The 19,306-nt window shown below is 46.1% G+C and overlaps 1 protein-coding gene across 8 annotated transcripts in view; it reads left to right on the top strand.

Moving 5' to 3' along the window:
• ESRRB (estrogen related receptor beta) overlaps window positions 1–19,306 on the top strand; it is a 155,791-nt gene that overhangs the window by 58,276 nt on the left and 78,209 nt on the right. Inside the window, exon 1 of one of the 8 annotated variants that reach the window (XM_083837448.1) lies at window positions 14,979–15,249. The exons of the other annotated variants lie outside the window; for them this stretch is intronic. Coding sequence (XP_083693574.1) covers window positions 15,200–15,249 — 50 coding nt within the window. The 5' untranslated portion in view covers window positions 14,979–15,199. Of the gene's footprint in view, window positions 1–14,978; window positions 15,250–19,306 lie in introns of those variants that run through there. 8 annotated transcript variants of the gene reach the window in all.

Consider the following 19,306-nt stretch of genomic DNA (forward strand, 5'->3'; position numbering starts at 1 on the left):
GTACATGTTTAGGAACACATGGAACACATTTATGATGACTGGAATGGTAATGGCGTAGTGTTAAAATCTATTGAGTTGAGAATTTGAATGTTAATAATGCTAGGATGGTCAGTGTCCAAACCTAACACTGGTTAACCTTTCTGTGCCATGTCTGATATTTGCTATATTTGCATGGAAAATGGTATGAGTAGTGCAAGAAGGGTAGCTGTGACACACAGCACTGACATTTTGTTTGTAGCAAGTAGAATCGTCTATTGCAAGTGTCTGAGAACTGACCATAAAATATTTTATATTTTCACCTCTTTCCTTTCTTACAACTTCAAACACCAGAGGAGGATTCATTAGCCTATTTTGGCTGCAGAGTGTGATGCCTCTCTCAAGTATGGCTAGTGTCACTGTTGACCAGTTGATGACTTGGAAAGCACTAGTTCCCACATGTACTGCAGATAATAGTTCATTCTGGACGTTAAGCAAGCCAATCCTATCAAACATGCTTTAGTTTGTGTAAGAGACTGAATGAGAGTTCCTTATGCAGGGGTTTAACTGCTTGGTTTTTCACTCTTCTGTCAGAAAAAATGTATTATTGGTTTAAAGAGGACAGAACAAAAAGTGATGCCAGGGTACCCAAGAACAGGAACTCTGACAAAAATCCCTGCAGGCAGGACCTGGCACTAGTGGCCAAAGGAGAGAGGAAAGAGCAATTAAAGAAAGAATCCAACAATCTGTTCTTGTGGTGGTCAGACAGCAAAATGCAGCATGTGTGCTGGGTGGGAGCCATCAACGAGAACTGGTTTCCCCGTGGGACATACAGACCTGGACTATCAAAGTAAGCTGGGGCTGAGACAAACGGATGTTATGCCAGACATGTCAGCAGAGCTGGCCTGTTTTGCATAGGTGCCTGATCTTACTTGGCATGCTTTAAGCTCTTATTTCTGAATGCCAGGGTGCAATATGACCCTTATGATTTAATCCTAACTGCTGTGTTCTCCCCATATGATGTGACTCTGGGGTATTACTTCTAACCTATGCAAAAGGGAAGACGATGCACAAAGCAGCACGTTGCCAGGTGCATGGCACCTGAGCGTGTCGCCTCAGTCACAAGCCTCTGCTCCTTGCCAGTGAGAGGAGGAAGAGAGGCTGTGGGGTCCCTGCGTTCCCAAAGTGAACTGTCTTTCCCTACAGTTGTATTATTGCCAGTGCTAGTGCCCAAAAACTTGGGCACATCTGCTCTGAAAGCATCATCTTGAGGCATCTCTGCACAGCAAGCACCTGCCCTCTGGAAAAACGGCTTAGGACAGAGCAGGGAAAACGAGCCTGAAAACAAGGGCTGGTGCCCCCCACCCTGCTGCGGCTGTGCAGGGGTAAGGTGAGGCCTTGACACTGCAAAAAACTGTGCGCCCCCAGAGGGTGCGATCCTTACCATGCTCAGAGGCAGGCAAGCTGGACTCTCATTCTTTACAGACCTGCCAAGCGGAAAATGTTTATTTGCCTCTCTAGATCCATGATCTAGGAGAAAAGAATAAAAGTGATTTAACCTCCAGTGTGAGAAAATCACCTGACTGAGCAGGACACAGAGGACAAATAGGACAAAGGGCCTTACCTTGCCTGGACAGGAGGGATGGGGAAAGAGACGAGAGACACGGGATCAGATTCATTCATAATTATTTATTATTAATCTTCTAATTTTTCCCTTGCTCAGATTCCCTGATTGCTGGAAGTAAAGGCTCCTCTAACTGTCTCTGTGAATCTGACATTGACTCTGTCTTTGAGATGGGGAGCACCCTCTGGTGGTTAAGGATAATCTGACATTTCCTGGGATTGGCACCCATCATCCTTGTAAATCGCAGGAGTTAAACTGGACAGGAGGCTTGGGCTGGCTTTCTGTCACTGCTGGGATGGATGTGTGGGGGCACAAATGCTCTCTCCGATTTTCTGACCCAGGAATCCGAGTTGACCCCTTGGGAAGCCTTTTTGCTCTGTGAAAACAGCTCAAGGTGTCTCTGTTCTCCCTGCCCTGCTGTCAGGCAGAAGCTCATATCCAACCCTCATCCTGCTTCCTCTTGGTGAGGGGGCAGGTAAAGCACAGTTTGGTTTATTAGACCCAGCAAGCACAAAAGCCAGCACAGGGAGTGCTGTTCCCTGAGTCTGTCCTCTTGATCGTGCCTCCCCAAATCACTCGTCTTGCGTCCAGAGCTCTCCCCAGTCCAGCTCTGGCTGTTTTTGCTCTGCATAGGTGCTGAAGCAGAGTACAGTCCATTGCAGGGAGCACAGGAATTCAGCTCAGGTTTCCCTTCTCCTACCCTAAGTGGATTAACAGGCTGAGGGGATCGTCTCTGCCTGCCTGACTCAATCTTCATTAGCTAACATGTTTCACCAGCCGCAGTCACATCCTGGTCTGGAGAGCTGTTTGACAGGAGCGGATTCTGGCCCCAGCCTCCCACAAAGGCTGTTGCGTCTTCTGAGAGGGTTTTCTTGACAGCGAGTCTCTGTGAGCTGCCCTGGGAGGTAGGGATGTAGGGCTAGAGTGCTGCGAGATATGCAGCCTTGCTCTGTGCACTGTTCACTTTAACCATTTTGCATCCTCTGCCGACAGAGAGCCCTGAGCCCCTGTGTAACACAGGTGCTGTACAAATGTCTGAAAACATTCTGTGTCTCTGGAGATACACCCACATGTTTTTTTCCTTATCTTTCCCAACGATGGGAGGATCTTGAAAATACTGGGATGTCCCTGAAACTTTTGTTGGTTGGCTGTCATTTCTGTATACCCCTTCTTGGTGCAGTATTTCCTAACAAGCTGCGTGCAGCTATCTCCTCTGCCCCTTCTTCTCGGTGCTGCTTTGTGTTATTCGTTAACAGGTGTTGTACCCTTGCACAGGCAGTCATTTATTTTGTAAGTGATGCCACTTTCTCAGTCCAGAGAAGATCTGTTCTACACAAGGAAGCTGTACGCTTAAACTTGTATCGATTTTGAAACAATCCATTTAAACTAGTGAAAATCCAAACCACGGATGCTCTCCTGCCAGTTTGAGGATACTTCATTTTGGCTCATTAGATGCCTAAACAGGTTTAGTTTCAGTAGTAATGAGTGCCTTTTGCACCTTTAGAGCTTAAAATAATCTATTTTAAATTGTACCTTGAATTATACTGCAGTCACATCATGCAAAGAAAGCCTGTGAAGAGAGGAGGCGAACATTGGACGTCTCTAATACCAATACCACTGGGGGAATCCTGTGCCCAGCAGTACAGAGGTAATGTCACCCATGCAGAGGCCTGAGTGTACCTTAGCAGGAAGGAGAGGACTCCTCCTGGCTGTCAAAGGCATGTCAATGAGTTCAGATTAAGCCTTGTATTTCTGCAAAATTGAGACTCTGTGAAAGCACAGAGCACGCTACAGAAATTACTGTGGCTGGAAGATGTCAATGGGAAGTGTTTCACGAGGAAGCAAATGTTCTCCTTTTGTTTTTGTAACCCGACAGTTGCAGCAGGGGAAGTTGGTGTGCAAGACTCTGTTCCTGGCCAGTCAACCTTGCTTTCAGAGTCAAAATGGACATGTTTTTTTTCTTTTGGCAAGTTGGAAAGGAAATAAAAAAGGCAAATGAGCATGACGGGGCAAATGACAATGCAGGCTCTGGAGGATTTGAGAACCTAAAGCTGTATTTAGCAAAATAAGGGATGAATTGGAATTCCCAAACAGCGTGCATTAAAGTACATAAAATAATAAACCGGGCACTTGTGAACTAGCAGTGTATTTGGTGTGGCCTTGCAAAGATTTTTAAGCCACCACTCAGGTCAAAGCAGGAGAGCTCCCCAGGGAGTCCTGGATCTTCTGTGTTCCAGCTCCCTGGGGAGACCGCTCTCTGGAGCAGTCTCCCATCAGAATTAACTAACTGTCAGTGCTTAATGATGTTCTTCCCAGAGTGGGAGAGAAAGGTCATAGAAACTGAAAATGCAACCTGTTTCTGAACAGGCAGCAAAGGAGGGTGTCTTTGAAAGGCCTAATAAGACCTGTTTCATTGCAGATGGATCCTTTTAATATTGCCCTTTGTTTGGAGGAACATAGGCTGGAAGAACAAAGCTATTTTGTTGCGTTTGTGTGTATTTCCTGTATTTAGCAGAAAGCACACTGTTTTGTATGGTGAGAAGCAGACTGGGGAGAAGACAGTCTGAGTTAGGACTTGCTGAAGCTCTCTCACTTTTAGACTCTGCTTATCTGATGTTGACACTACCTTGGATCACCGATCTTGATGAAGATGATACCCTGTTGTCCTTCAATTATTACGTTTTCAAAGGTTTCCCAAACTGATTTATGTATTCATGAGTTATTTTGCTGCCACGACTGGCTTTGCAGGAGCTTGAGCAGCACACAACAATATCCTGATTTGAGGCAGGAAGGTGGGGGGGAGTAGCATCACTGGGGAGCAATGCAAGGGATACCAGGCAGGGGGAGCAGGAAGAAACTGGGAATGTTGAATAAAATGCGTCTAAAGCAGTAGTTCACTGTCTGCTCCTGCCCTTTTCATCTCAATCTCTGGCATCTCATCAGTAATGAATTGCAGGGAGACATGAATTGACACAGCACAGGCTGTACCACTCATATAATCTGTTCAGCCCCCATCAGTGACCCTTTTGAAACGTTTTTCTTCTGCAGCATTTTCCAACAAGAAATTCAGGTCATATTTGATAGTTTCCAAGCCCTGGTTCCCCTTTGTGCCTCTCTGACCAAAGTCAGGAGAGAAGGATAGTTGCCAGATGTGTCTGGGCTGGTCTGTGCATGTCTGTCTCTACAGCTCTTTTTTTAGTTAGTCGTGAAATGTCAGCTCTGAATACTGAAGGAAACTTGATGGTTTTAGGGAATAAGTCCTCTTCACCTCCCAGTTTGGGGGAACAATAAGGAACTTTATCAGGAAAGTCTGTACTGTACCTTGAAAAAGAATTCTTGATCTCTTTCTCCATGCTGCTTCTCAATTCAGTTATTTCCTTTTGTTTAATCTGCTAGTCCCTCCCTCCCCCTATGTTTAGGATGTTTGGATGAGCTGTGGATACAGACTAGAAGGATGTGGTTTCTGTGCAGTCAGGATCTGGTTGCATGTAACTTCAGGGTTGCTCTATCAGCTGTGGATTGAATTGAGGTTGTCTATTGGGATTTTCAGGTCTTGGTTTTCTCATTGGAGGTCCTTCCATCAGGCAGGTCTGTTAAACGCTTCCCGAGTCCCTTGAGACACTTGATCTGTGTTTAAAGGAAGCAGCTGAACCACGAGAAAAGAGAAACAGAAGCAGCTATGTACTCAAGCTCTGTTGCTCTGAAGGGATCTTACTGAAAGCTCTGCAGAGCTTGCATGGCACCCTGGGTGCCTGGGGCTCTGTCCCAGCAGAGAACTGCGTGATGCTCTTTCTGGCCTTTCCTGCTCTGAGAGACAGTTGGTGTTTCGTGGACACTCTGGGCATGAATTGTGTTTAACTCTCCTGAGACCCAGGCCAGGAAAACCTCGGGAGGATTCCGAGCAGCCTCCTGCTCCCCACTTCTCTTAAAGTTTCCCCAGTGGATATGCCTGCCCAGGGAGAGCAGGAACTCCATAAATAAATAATCCCCTCTGTCTCTCGTGATCAGCCCAAGCAGCTGTGATTGCTCCTGAACGCCTGGGTTGCTTTCTTCTTAATGGCTTTTAAACCAATTTCACCCTCACCTGATGACCCAGCTTCTCCTCCTATTTTTGAAGGAACAATTTCTTTTAGGGAGAGGGTTTTGGGGGGTATTTAGGTTGTGTCAGGAGTTTGGGGTGAGGTGAAATGGTAGCACTGCAGGTGCACCTATAGTATACTGGCTCCAGTGTGCTTCCCCATGGCTTATTCTGACAAACTTCTGCTGGGTGCCTCCCCAGGTATTGCAGCTAGCATTGACCCTTGCTTGAGAGCACTGGGCACATGTGGACACCTCACAAATGTTTAACTCTAGCAGCACTCTAAGAAAGCATACTGTATTTTTGGATATATTTTACTGTTGGGAGAGCTAATCGCTGCACAGAAGTATTGTGTGCAGTTCTGGGCTTGACGCTATAAGAAAGATGTTGAGATACTTGAAAGCATCCAGAGGAGGGCAACAAAGCTGGTGAAAGGGCTGGAAAGCATGTCCTAAGAGGTAAGGGTAAGAAGACTTGGGCTGTGTAGTCTGGAGAAAAGAAGGCTCAGAGGTGACTTCATTGCTCTCTACAACTTCCAGAGGAAGAGGAATGGAAAGGGAGGTGCTGGTCTCTTCTCCTTGGTAACCAATGATAGGATACATGGGAATGGCACAAAGCTGTGCCACAGGAGGTTCAAACGGGATACTAGGAAAATTTTCTTAACCATGAGGGTGGTCAAACACTGGAACAGGCTTCCCAGGGAGGTGTTTGATGCCCCATGCCTGTCAGTGTTCAAAAGGCATTTGGAGAATGCCCTTAATAATACAATCTAACTTTTGGTAAGTCCTGAAGTGGTCAGGCAGTTGGCCTAGATGTTCAGATGGAAGGAACTTTCGAAGATCTATTCTATTTTACTGAGGCATCTGAGTGCTTATTCATTGTCCCACAGTGAGTAGGAAAAAGTTTGGGAACTTAAATTCAGAATGCAGGCTCTCAGTTGCCTGCTCAGCTGACCTATAGCATCTCATCAATGGGTGTTTGAGAGCTGGCCAAATATTTAGGGCTTACATCAGTATTCTTGAACTTTGTATATATAAACTGTAGTAGATTAAAAGATTAAATAAATTAATTAATTAAAAGAAGTGGTCCTGTGTAGCAAGTATTGAATCTAAAGGTGCTTGGTATGTAGCCCTGTGCAACCCCTGCAGACATTTATTGCTTATCTGATGGCTGTTATCTTGGTGTGTCTACGGAGAAGTATTTTGTATTTCTGGAAGTAGTAGTAATGCCTCTGCAGGCAGAACACATGTGCTGGGCAGTAGGACGTCCAAGGCATGTTCTGAACGTCATTACGTTGCTGGGCAGTTACCCATGACGGGTGCTAGCGCGGCCTGGAGTTGTGTTGCAGGCCAGTGGTGCTCCCTCATGGTGCCTTTGGAAGAGGCAACAGTCCGGCTCGGTGAAATGCAGCTTGTCATGAGTATGGTTATAATCACGAATGAGTTGTGGATTCAACTCAGATGATTCCTGGCTAATCAAGGCTGACAACCTACATTTTTGTCTTTGCTTTAACCACCCTGCTTGACCAATCAGTTTAATGGCTCTTCTCCTGCAATGAGCCCCCGGAAACAACGTGGTTTCTCCAGGTACCCTCACCTGGTACCTTCTCCCTAGGAAGCAAGGCAAGGCCCTCCCAAGTGCCACATCATTGGCTGGTTTGTGGACCTCTATTTTTGACAGTCTTTCTCTCCTACCATCCTCATTCTGCCTTGTTTCTGTTTGGCCTCTTGGTACTCTGAAGAAGCAGCAAAGGGGCGTGCTGACCCCAGGCTGTATGGTTCCCAGGAGGAACCTGGTAACAACAACCTATGGAGCATACATACATATGTCTTGGCATACAGCCCACCCTTTACTGTGTTGCTTACCACATGAGTTATGAAGTATTGCCAAATGTTGTTAAGCAAGGTCTAAAAGATGAGTACTGCTGATTTCATCTGACTGTAAATATTTAATGGAAGCTTGGTATATCTAACAGAGGAGCAAAGAGGTGGATGTTGGTAGTCCTTGATCATCACTACAATACAGGTGCTCAAGAGATGAGTGAAAGACCAAAACTACATTTTCCTTTGTGAGCACAGTGGGGGACCTGTTGCTAGGAGGCTGCAGCACCAAAGTCACCCTCAGAGCACATGGGAGTGAGGTTTGAGTTTGCCTTAACAATGATACTGAAAAGTAATTTTCTCTAATGCTGCCACAAGAATGGCAAAGCTGGCAACGCAGGAAGGATGAAGGCATATTTGCTGAAATCCAGCGACGCATATTCGGGTCCATCAGGAGATGGCATTATTGCTGCCCACAACTACTTCTGTGCCTGGATCTCTGAGAAACTTAAAGTTTTAGAAGTCAATAGGACTGTTACAGAGACATCTAGGGACCTGTATTTTCACACATGATAGAGAGTGCTATCTTTTGGAGTACACAGGCCTGCTTAGCAGAAGTAGGGCTGATTAGTGAAGCTTCTCCTTTCCTTTGCACAGAAAAGCTTTCTGGTAATCAGCATGTATTTCCTTTTGACTGGCTACCTTCATGATCCTGTATGTGCATATATTGTATAGCTAAAGAAGACAAGTTTATATAGTCCTGAGTTGCCCTGCCACCCCTAAATAGTGTTTAGGCATGTGGTATAGGTCAGGATTGGATTTCTTGTTCTTTTTCAATTTCTTTTTTTGAAAAAGCACCATGAAACCCTGATCATTCATGTAGGCATAGTGTGTGAATGTTAATGACTTCTGATTTCCTAATATGCACTTTACTGCAGGTATCTGAATGAGGTGCAGTTGATGGGACTCAGAAGTTAAAAGTATATTAAGTTTGGGATAGGGTTTGTTATAACCCTATAAAAGCTATCTAATAAAATAATTTCACAACCTCAGCTGTTATTTCCAGTTTGCTCTTGTCCAGAAAGTGAAATAAATGTTGTACAAATAATAAATATACTCAAGAGGGAGTTGTGAGCAAATCTGTGTTGTTGTTCAAACATAAAAGTTAGTATAGAACAAATCTTCAGAGTGTAGGTGTACTTAACTGAGCTGCTTGGAGGATCCAGAGCAGAGGGGGCTTGCAGCTTTTGTGTTGCTGATACATTTGTCAGAAGGAAGCTGGCCTCTGTCATGTCTGGCTTCAGTCAAACCCTGTAACCCCTTACTGTTAGAAACTGGAATATTCTGGGGCTGGAGGTGACCAGAAGGGCAGTCCTGATCGTGTGATGATCTCTGTTTTTTTTTTCCAGACTGTCACGCATCGGTTTTCCTAAGGTCACTTGGAATCTGCAGTTTTGTCTCGCTGTTAAACACTTGTGCACAGATCCACTGTCAGTGAGCTCTTCTGTATTTGGTCTGGTCGACCATGTGAAGTCAGTAATCTCAGTAATCTGTTGAGTGTGCCCAGGTGAGGCCAGATGGAGGTTCCTGCAGGGAAAAGAAGGCCTTTAATCCTTGCTTTCTTCATGCCATATACCCTGGATGGAAACCTTTCACTGGTTTGCTTCTTTATAATGTCCTACGTCACTTTCCAAAAGGTCTGTTACCTACTCAGAGAACCCAGCTAAAGAGGAAATTGCACGCATACCCACTGTTTTTTGTCACGTCGTAGAATTCAAACTGGAAAGCATGGTCCACTGCAGCTGCCTTATTGCTGTTACTGAGAAGAAGTTATCTTGCATGTGTTTAGGTGCATTTCAATCACAGACTTGGAAAAATTATACTCCATCTTCACTGCTTAGCCCGTGTTGGGTATGCTTGCTAACAGGTTTAACATTTTGGTTCCTTAAGGTCCTCTATTTTTCTGGGCTGAGGCACTCAGCATTATCAGTGCGCGTGCCAAAAGATGTTTTAATGCTTTCCTTGCAGCATTACGATAAGTAACTGTTATTCTTTTTGACAAAACGTATTTCTTTTGGGCAGCTCAGTGGTTAAGCTGGTACAGTGAATACTGGCGTCCTCACGTGGTTGGTTAGAGTGCATGGGAATGCAGAGAGAAGCAGCAAATCATCTCCCCACCTTAGAGGAATGAACAAGCATCCCCAAGCATCCCCTGTTCTCCTGACCTCCCACCTTGGCCTTTTCAAATACAAGACTTGAAGCTGGTGTACTCAGGTAGGAAAGAAAGTGAAGGTGTTTAACTTTGTCCCATCTGACAGGATGAACCACCATACTGGGAAAGCCATGGGTGTCATGTCTCTGCTGAAGGATCTGTGGTGGCTAAATAGAAGTAATTTTAAGACTCCTTGATTCCCTGTGTTGCCTCCCTACTCTTGGTAGCTAAGCAAATAGCCCAAACGCTGCTCTGCGGAGACCTGGGATTATGGCTGGGGAAAGGTTCATTTCTGCTTTGCTGCAATTTGGAGCGAGTCTGGGAAATAGTGGTGAGTGTGCTAGTAGATGATGTGTAGCTGTCAGTTTGGATAAAATCACTTTCCAGTCAATGTCTTGGTTATGTTCTGCTCAACCAAAGTGGCCCAGCTGAGGTTTACTGTAATACATCACAGGAAACAGATCAGCAACAGGTCAAAATTTGGAGCTGGAACACAGCCCTCCTTTGAGATCTTCTAAGTCTACAAGATCAATCTACTTCAGTAATTACCTACCTTTTTTGAGGAAGATTGCTGACTGCTTAGTTAAACAAGAGCTGGGCAAAGTCTGGCCGACAAAGTAGATTGACAAAACATGAAAGCAGATAAATTGTACTATTTCTGAGTAAGGGGGATAGAAGTCCATATCAAATGCCCCAGCAAACTGATGATGCAAGAGAGATGAAGGCATAATCCCAGCTATAAAACTTATTCTCTTGCCTCCCTCATACAAAAGAAAGTATGTTTCTTACTACGAGGTCTTTGAAAATCTAGAAAATGGTATCTCTTCCCATTTGGTAAAACACTCAGTGCCTGCCTCTTACTCTGATGCCCTGTTTTGAATTCTATAAAAATGAAAGGGCTTCTCCTAGCTTATCTTTGTGTGTGTATCTGGGCACTTTCATCTAGGATGCCAACAGGACCATGTGCTGCTCTGGAAACAGAGCTTGTCCTGCTATGAACACAGCAAAGACAAAAGGAGGTATGGAAAGACAAAAAACAGCACTGGCCCTCCAAAAGTAGGGGTTACTAAAAGAAAGTTTTAACTTCTCATTGATAATGGAGGGATTATGTTTGTCTTCTCTCAAGGCTCCTAACATTGCTGTATCTGAACATGGAACAGGAAAAAGTCAGAACCTAATGAAAGGTCATACTTTGGGGATAGAGAATTGAGTCAAAGCAGGACAGTAAGGGTTAAGATACATATTCAGAGCCAAGCTGTGCTGCAGATTTGCTCAGATTGATCTTGGGCAAGTCACTTAACCTCTTTATGATATGATTTGATATCTATAGGTTGAGAATTATTGTTTCCAAGACTAGGTAATGCTTGAAGCATGTCTTAGGATGTTCAGATGGGCAGTTAGTTAAAAATAACAATGTGAAAACTATTTCCTACTTAAATAGATGTTGAGCTTAGCAGTGATGGTGGTGATGCCTTCTGGATGGAGTATATTGTTCAGGAGGCTTATCGAGAGTTTTTGGAGGAAACAAAAATCAGTATGGAGTTTGGTAGAGAACAACAAATTGGTTTTGTTGGGGACAGGTTACTGTTTTGTTTAGGCATAGTAAGGGAAAGTAGAACTGAGCCCCAAAACAGAGAAGGTTGTTTTGTCCACATGGATCGAGTCTGTATGATCTCTGTGAGATAGGTGGAGCAAGGGGATATACATGGGAGGAGTGGTGAATGCCCACCAGTGAGCAGGGACTTGTGCTCACAGGGCATAAGTTTCTCTGCACAGTTACTAACCTCCTTGCAAAGCAGAGGGATCAGGGCATGCAATGCGGTGACTTCTGTGAAGTCCAAGCAGTACCATTGGCCTCTGAAGTCTAAAAAGGTTGTCTTCTAAAGTCATCCCAATGGTCTGTGTGTAACTGTTTTTTCCTTAAATGAATTGGAGGCTGGGAAAGGCTTCTTATTGAGCTCCTCTTTCCCCACCAGACAAGACAAGAGTGTGTGTACACAAGTCTGTCTGCTCAGCTTAGCTTTCCTAATTCTGTATGGTTTTTGCCCTGTGTACCTCCTCATTGACTTCCTTGTGAGAATACAACAGTATGGCCTTCATAAAAGGAAAAAAAAAAATAATTCCAAACCCTTGAAAGTAACTGGATATCTCCTTCTGCTGTATTTTCCTTATTCACAAAAAAATAACCTTATCAACAAGTGAAATCAGGTTTGTTTGGCATGATTTGCAAGTTGCTCCTATATTAGTCCAAATGAAATTTCTGTCAGTCAATCAGTCAGCTTGCTGGAAAGTTGATCATTATTTCCATGATAAAAATGGAAGGAAAAAAAAAGTAAAAAAGCTAATCCATCAAAAACAGCGTAGTCATTAAAAGCTGGGGGGAAAAGTTCTAAAGAAATTTTTAATCTGTCATCTCTTGGAAGAGATGGCGAAAGTACAAAAGATGTCTTTGCAATTCTTGCTTTCTATCCTGGGAGGGGGGAGTTTGTGTGTCTCCAAGACTTGGTACTGCTGTGGTTCCATCTGCACTCGGGCTGGGCTCCAACCTAGGCTAGCACTGATGGAAAGCCCTTGCTCCACATTGGGGTCAGTGAGAGAAGAACTGGGGGCCTCAAAATCCAGAGGCTGCCTTATGATTGTTATCCCACCAGGTCGCACTTACCAGGGCAGGACTTAGGCCAGCAAACGAAGGCTGTGCTCGCAGGGGCAGCTCGCTTTGCTGTTGTGTGTGCCGTTCTGCCTTGTGTTTACCCAAACTGAGGCTTTTGGCTTCCAGATCTGGCAGCCTGAGTCCTTGTTCTGGCACTTTTTTCACAACATGCGTTGGAAGGAAGGCCGTGTTGGGATCAATGTTTCCTTCTTTATTCCTGGGGGGGAAGAGAATTTGGCGAAAGCTGTGAGAAGAGCGCAAGCAAGCACGGGGGTTGCAAAGGAAGCTGAAGCCTCCTGAAGTTCCAAAGCCGGAACAGGCAGGACTCGTCCCCTTCCATAAGGAATTCAAGCTCACAGTTTCAGGCACAGCCAGCAGAGATAATTCCTTTCCAGCCTTCTGAGAAAGGAAGAGCCAGGCCTTTGCACAGCTCCTCTCAAGGTGGGGGAAGCGCCATTTGTTCGTTTGCACTGGGTCAGAAGAGATTAAAGTTACATTTCTGTACCACTCTGTAAATACCCACCTTACCTGGGGAGTTCTCTGTCAGCAGCAGCCCATTTCCAGAGCACAAACCCACCATTGTGCTGCCGGTATCAGTTAATTCGGCCCCATGGACCTTGTGCCAGGCGATCACATGGGCCCCTGCTTGCCTCACCTCAGCCTGGATAAAAGTTAAAGAGCCAAATTAAAACACCAGCTGCTGGGCAAGCAGAACCTGCCTGCCGGGCCTTTTCCCCCCAGTCTCCCATTCACCCAGAGCCCACCCCAATCCCTGCACAGATGGGATGCAGCCGGTGAGCATCTTTCCGGAGAAAATCGCTTTCAGTCTAAACCAGCTCCCTGCAAGCATCCTGGCTGCTCTTGGGCTGTATCTACCCCGGTCCTGGCCCTTCGTGCCACCACCGGCCTCCCTTGCCGCTGCGCATCGGGACCACCCTGGTGCTGGTTTCCTCCTCCTTGCCTCTCTTTGAGTCAGGTGTTCCCCAGCGTGGATGGTGAGACTCCTTCCTGACAGTCTTGGGCCCTACTCGTGCTGCCCCCAAGCCCTTGTCTTCTGCCTCATTAACATTTAAAGCATCTTAGACTTTCCACAGTGCTGATGTATCACTTGGGTGTGCAAAGATACATGTGTGTACATTTCCATTTGCTTTAATCCTGCTTTCTGGAAAGATGTGTGGTCTGAATTTTGCGTCACCTGAAACACTCTGCTGTACTTATAAAACTGTGGACGGGTCCTTGCTCTGTCTCCCATTTTCTAAACTAAGCATCTGCTTTCCGTAACTTCCTTGCAGAAGCCTGCCACCATAACAGATTTCTCATGTGTGATATCCTTAGACTGCCTTATCTTAAGGGAAGTTGACCAGGGTCACCCAGCTTGTCCCCCACAGCTGGGGGACACACCAGGGCTATACCATTGCTTTGTAGGGTCTTTTTGTTGCATTTTCTATAGTGGCTGAGATCTCTGGTAGAGGGTGTAGTGTGGAAGTTGCACTGACTGCAGTGGAGGAGATGGTTTACAATGGCTGTGACTTTGACCATTCCTCTTTTTGGAATACGATCTGCTTCAAGTTTCTTCAAATACTGATTAGACTAAAACTTTTCGTACAATTTAGTGCTTGCTGCCATGCTTACAGCTGAACCACAGTGCCTTTTCTGCGTTGCTGTACAGGCCCCCTCATCTGATAAGCTCTGGGAGCTCCTCGCTTCTCTGGGTGTGTTACATTCACCGCAACTTAGGTCCTGAGTCTTGTATTAAGGATTAACCTTTTAGCTCCAACCTTTTTCTTTTTGTTTGCCTGATGCAGGAGAGCGAAGTCTTAATCCAGGTGTTTGTATTTCCCATTTAAAAAGGCCTCTAGTTTATCAGTGAAGGTAATTTCAATATATTTGACTGTCTGATTTCTAAATGTGAAGGGGAAGTGTGGAAGAGGGACAAGCGAGGTTTGCGTGAGCGCAGGTGGGAAGGCGAAAGGTCGGCAGCAGTGGCCAGGTAGCCCCTGCAGGACACCTCTGCGTGAGCTGGGCTGTCAGTGCCTGTGTCGGAGAGGTTTGTGTGCTTATGTGCAGGGGCTCTTCAGCGAAATTCCCGCGTTGTGGCATCACCGTGGTACGTGCAGTGAAATCGTACAGGTGTGAAAACACGCATGGGACTTGTGACAGCCCCTGACCGAAGGCAGCCCGTACGTACAGGCAGAGCTCCCGAAGTGCCTTCCCTGTGCAGAGCTGCGTGTGCCGCGGCCGCGCGTGGGGGGCTGCCCCCACGGCACACGCGTGTGCCCGGGGCCGCACGCTGCCACCCCAGCGCCGCTCCCGGGGGCCGAGCGGGCACACGCGTGGGGCCGTGCCACGCGCGGACAGGGCTGCGGGCTGCCGGGCTGCCGCCGGCCCTGCCCCGGGGAGCGCGGCGCCTGCGGGCCCGCTGCCGGCGCCCCCCCGGTCCTTCCCCCCCCCCCCCCCCCGGGCCGTGCCTCCCCCAGCCGCCCCGCAAGCCCGGCCCCCGCTCGGGAGCCAATGGCCGCCCTGCCGGCTCCTGCCGGCTCCCGGCGTTAAAGCTACAGCGGGGCTCGGGCCGGCCAAATCCCCCGTGGCCGGGTCCTGCGCGCCGCCCGCCGCCCGCCTCCCGCCGCCGCTCCGTGGCCGCCCGGCAGGGAGCTGCCGCCCGCTCCGCCGGGCTCGGCCACTTCGCTCCTTCCCCCGCGCCGTCTCCTGCCTGCCTGCTTGTTGTTGTTGGTTTTTTTTTTTCATTCTTTCTTTTCTCTCCCCTTATTTTATTTTTTATTTTTTATTTATTTATTTATTTTAATTTTCTCCTCCGACCGGGAATGCTCAAACTGGACTGATGGACATTTCCGAGCTGTGCATCTCCGACCCGCTCGGCTACCACAACCAGTGAGTGTGCCGAGCCGTGCCGTGCCTTGCAGTGCTGTACCGAGCCGTGCCGAGCCGTGCCGGGGGAGGGCAGGGGCCGGCGCTGCGCCCCGCTGCCGGCGGGACGGGACGGGACGGGACAGGGCAGCGACCCCCCAGGCTGGCCGCCGCCGGGGGGAGCGCCCGGGGGTGGCCGCGTTGGGCTTCTGCCTCTGTTGAGCTCCTGCCTCCGTTGGGCTCCTGCCTCCTGTCCTTGCAACTTGGGGCCGCGGTGCCTCGGCTGGGAGCCGGCTGCCAACGCTCAGCGCCGCGGTCCTGCCGGCGCAGTTTGACTTTCCGTCGGTGCCGGGGTTTTCTTATTAGATGAGTTACTGCCAGGAGTCTGTAAGGAGGTGTGCGTAGGAAATTGCAGAAAGTGGATGCGCTTTCTTTTTTTCTTTATTTCTTTCCTTTTTTTTTTTTTTTTTAACCGCAAAAGTCCGATTTTCACCTGAAATCCCCCCTGGAAATGTACTTTCCCACGGCTTTCTATTCGGGTAGCCTGCCCTGGGAAAGAGTGGAGCGAGCTGGAGGGCTGGCGAGCAGGCATCCCGAGCTGGGACCGCTGGCACATACCTGAGCACCTGCTACTGCTCTTTGTATTCCGAACTGGGCTGTGCCTGCCGATGCCGCGTTCAAAACCACTTTAACGTGCTAAGTTTGCCTCGATCCTTTCGGGGAAGTTAGGAAACAAGGCAAAACCTTTTCAGCGTTTGCATCCAGCTCGCTGGAACGATTCATTTCCCCACGCGTTTCTCCTCTCTGATAAATCTCAGCCTGAGCTGAGTCCCCTTTTGTGTGTTTGCATGTTAATAATGCGGGTGTCACCTACACAGGTTCTGTGGTGTCATCGGAGGTGGGAGTGAAGCAATTTTGTCTGTTTCATTGCTTTTGTTTTCAGAGGAACACCTTGTATTTGGTAAAATTTAAACACTTAAAATCCCCACAATTATACTTACCCATCTTCTCTCATTACAGCTGTCGTTTACCTGTCTTCTAGTCTCGTTTGCCCATATTCCATCCATCGTTACACACATTTCTCCTTCCTTTAATCCCCTGCTTCCAGCAGTTTCATTAAAATGAGACTTAGTATTGTTAATACAAATTAATAATCTAACCCATGTGATTTTCCTTTCCCCACTGGTGCTTCACTTGTGGCTGCTCCATTTTGAATTAAAAATAAACAAACAGTTTCTGAAGGGAAATGTATTCTGTATGCCGCTGGGAGTCTTTTAATATTTAGTCAAAAATAGAAAGTGCATTTACCTTCATTACAAAACAACAAAAAACAGCTAAACAAAATGCCACAATCAAAAGCTAGATCATTATCACTTACTGTGTTGTCTGTTAACTTTTTCCTTTTATTTGTCCTGCTTTGGGAATTGAGAAAAGGAACTCAAGCAACGTGAAAACAGTAAGAAAGAAGCTGCTTGTGGGATTGCTGTTCACCCCTTCTACTTCACCACGGGCTCTCAGGCAGCTCCCAGTAATGTCAAGGGTGCCTTGCCCATATTCACAACTCTTTGGGTGCAGAGCAGACAGATGAAGGTGGCCCTGGGGGAAGTGCCACCGAGCCCCTACAGCTTTACAGTAGGCATGGAGGGCTGATTTTTGAGAAGAGAAAGTGTCAGAGTGCTGTCAGTTTAGAGAAGTGCTTGGCTTGGTTCGGTGTGCCAGCTAACCTTTTTGTAACATTGCTGAGGCTGGGGAAGGGAGACCAAGAAATATGAATTTAAATATCTTGATCTCTCTCTTTTTTTCTTTTTTTTTTAATTAGATGAGTATAGCGATGATGCAGGGAAATATGGCTAAGTCTGGAAAAAGTTATTGAGAGAAGGAAAAGGTATGAGAAGCCTTAAAAACACAGTATAATTAAAGGTGTGTGTGCAGTGTGTCAGGTGCTGCTTTGATTTACATTTTGGTTTTGCTGAGGTTAGATTTCGGATTGCATTCTTATAGCTGAGGGTAGAGGTTGGTCCAATATATACCTCTTTAGCCATTTCTTCCTCCCACTGTAAGACAATTATATTGTCAACATATCATGTAAATACAGGGATTGTAGTTGTGCCTGGATCGCTAACTAGTTGTGTGAGCATATTATCCTTATGGAACTGATCTACTCATTGTTCTGACTGCTGGGCTTTTTAGCCACTAAAAAGACTTTCATAGTTATTTTCATCATTTAAAAAAAATTGCTTTTAATTATGTGTGCAGCTTTTTTAGCCAAATTAAACCTTAAATTGAGTGAATTTAAAAATATTGCAAATTGCCTCTTCTTGTTTAGTTGCCTGTTAGGCTATAGGAAATAACAGGGGGAAGAGAAGTGGATGTGGTCACTCAATACGTGATCCATACAGTTACCTGGAAACTGTATTTCACCTTGCAATTATAGAGAGAGAAGAGAGAACATGAATGAGGAAAAGGAGAGAAGAAGTGCCTCCCTTTACCTTGGAGTTTAAGAACTTAATGTTTGTAACAGACCTCCAACTGAACAAGAAGTATCTGAGCAAAGGAATTCACTGTCCCTGATCGTGCTCTTTAGGTTTTGGATTTGTCTTCCTGAAGCAGTGAAAGTTCCCTTTCCTCTGCCTGCGTGTGTTGAGCTGAATGATTACACCAGGAACCTGAGGAAGTTCTGGTCAGCGGGTTGTGTGGTTTCCCCCAGTGCAGGATCTTGCAGTGAGAGTAAGAAAATGCTTATGCCTAATTCTGACCCTCTGTGCATGTGTCCTACGGCAGCTATGTGTTTGGTTTCTTGTACAGGAATCCACGCTTAAGCGACCACTATGTACCTTTTGGTACTGACCCTTGGGAAAATTATTCCTGGGGTAGGTGCTGCAGCTCCAAGGGAGAACCTTTTGTATGAGTTTGAACTGGCAAACTAACAAAGGCAACGATTTGTACCTGCGGTTTGTCTCTCAGGTGAGGCATATGGCGAGAATACATTAGTTACACTGCGCTGACAACGTCTGTCTGCAGTACGGCGGGAAGGAAACGCGCGTGCAGGCACCAGGAATATGCACCCGGACATATCGAAGATGGGATTATATTCACACAAACGCATGTGTGCATATAGAAATGTCTGTGTGTAGCTATATGCACGTACATATGGTCATGCTGAATATCAGTGCTATGTGTATCTCATATGCAAAGCTGAGGCTGTTTCAAAGGAGAGTGAAACAGGGCAGTTTTACTTTTTTAGCTTAACTTCCATGTCCCAGAGATTTTTTTTCTGCCTTGCTAGATTTGCTACTAGAAATCCTGATAGGACTACAAAACTGCCATCTCTGTTTCTAATTAATATTCTACATGACAGACAGAAACTGACCAAGTAACCATAATGAAGGGAAAATAAAAATCATTGGCAAATAAGGGCATCCTGCCAGATGCTATGTCTCTTACACGGTTTCCTCTGATGTACAAGAAAGACACATGAGTCACTGATCTGATAAAAATGAAAATGATTTTATGAGCAGAAGGAAAAAGTTGAAAGGGATATCTGATATATTTGATAGAGAGACGGAAAGGTATAACACTGGAATTTTAAGTCAATGAAAGACTGAATTCCGGACCTTGCAGAAGAGAATTGACGAGGTTGTTGTCACTGACTCTAATGCACTGACTGAGGAAATGTGACTTAATTTGAGAGGTTACTGGAAATGTCCATATTCTGTGAATGGGAGGAAATCTGAGTCAGAGAAGCTGAATGCAATGGTCTGCTCTGACTATCTCTGAAAATCTGGGATAGGGAGGAGTTGTTAATTGGGGAGAATGGGGAGGGAGCTTTGTGTTTTATTGACAGACTGAATTGAAAAACCTCTGTAAGGGAAATGGCCTAGTTGCGGGGTTCCTGACTAGGTTCCCATCACAGTATGGGGTCTTGGTACACTGAGCGTATTGAGCACAAGGCTGATGAAGAAATTGGTATCTTTACAGTATTTGTATCAACTTTTCCCTCTTCCAATTCTGTTTGTAAAAGTAAAGATGGTCTAATCATTATCAATTATTGAGAAATATGGAAAGATCAATATATTTTTAA

Source organism: Anser anser (assembly GCF_964211835.1).
Source record: "Anser anser genome assembly, chromosome: 5".
Taxonomy (NCBI): Eukaryota; Metazoa; Chordata; class Aves; order Anseriformes; family Anatidae; genus Anser; species Anser anser.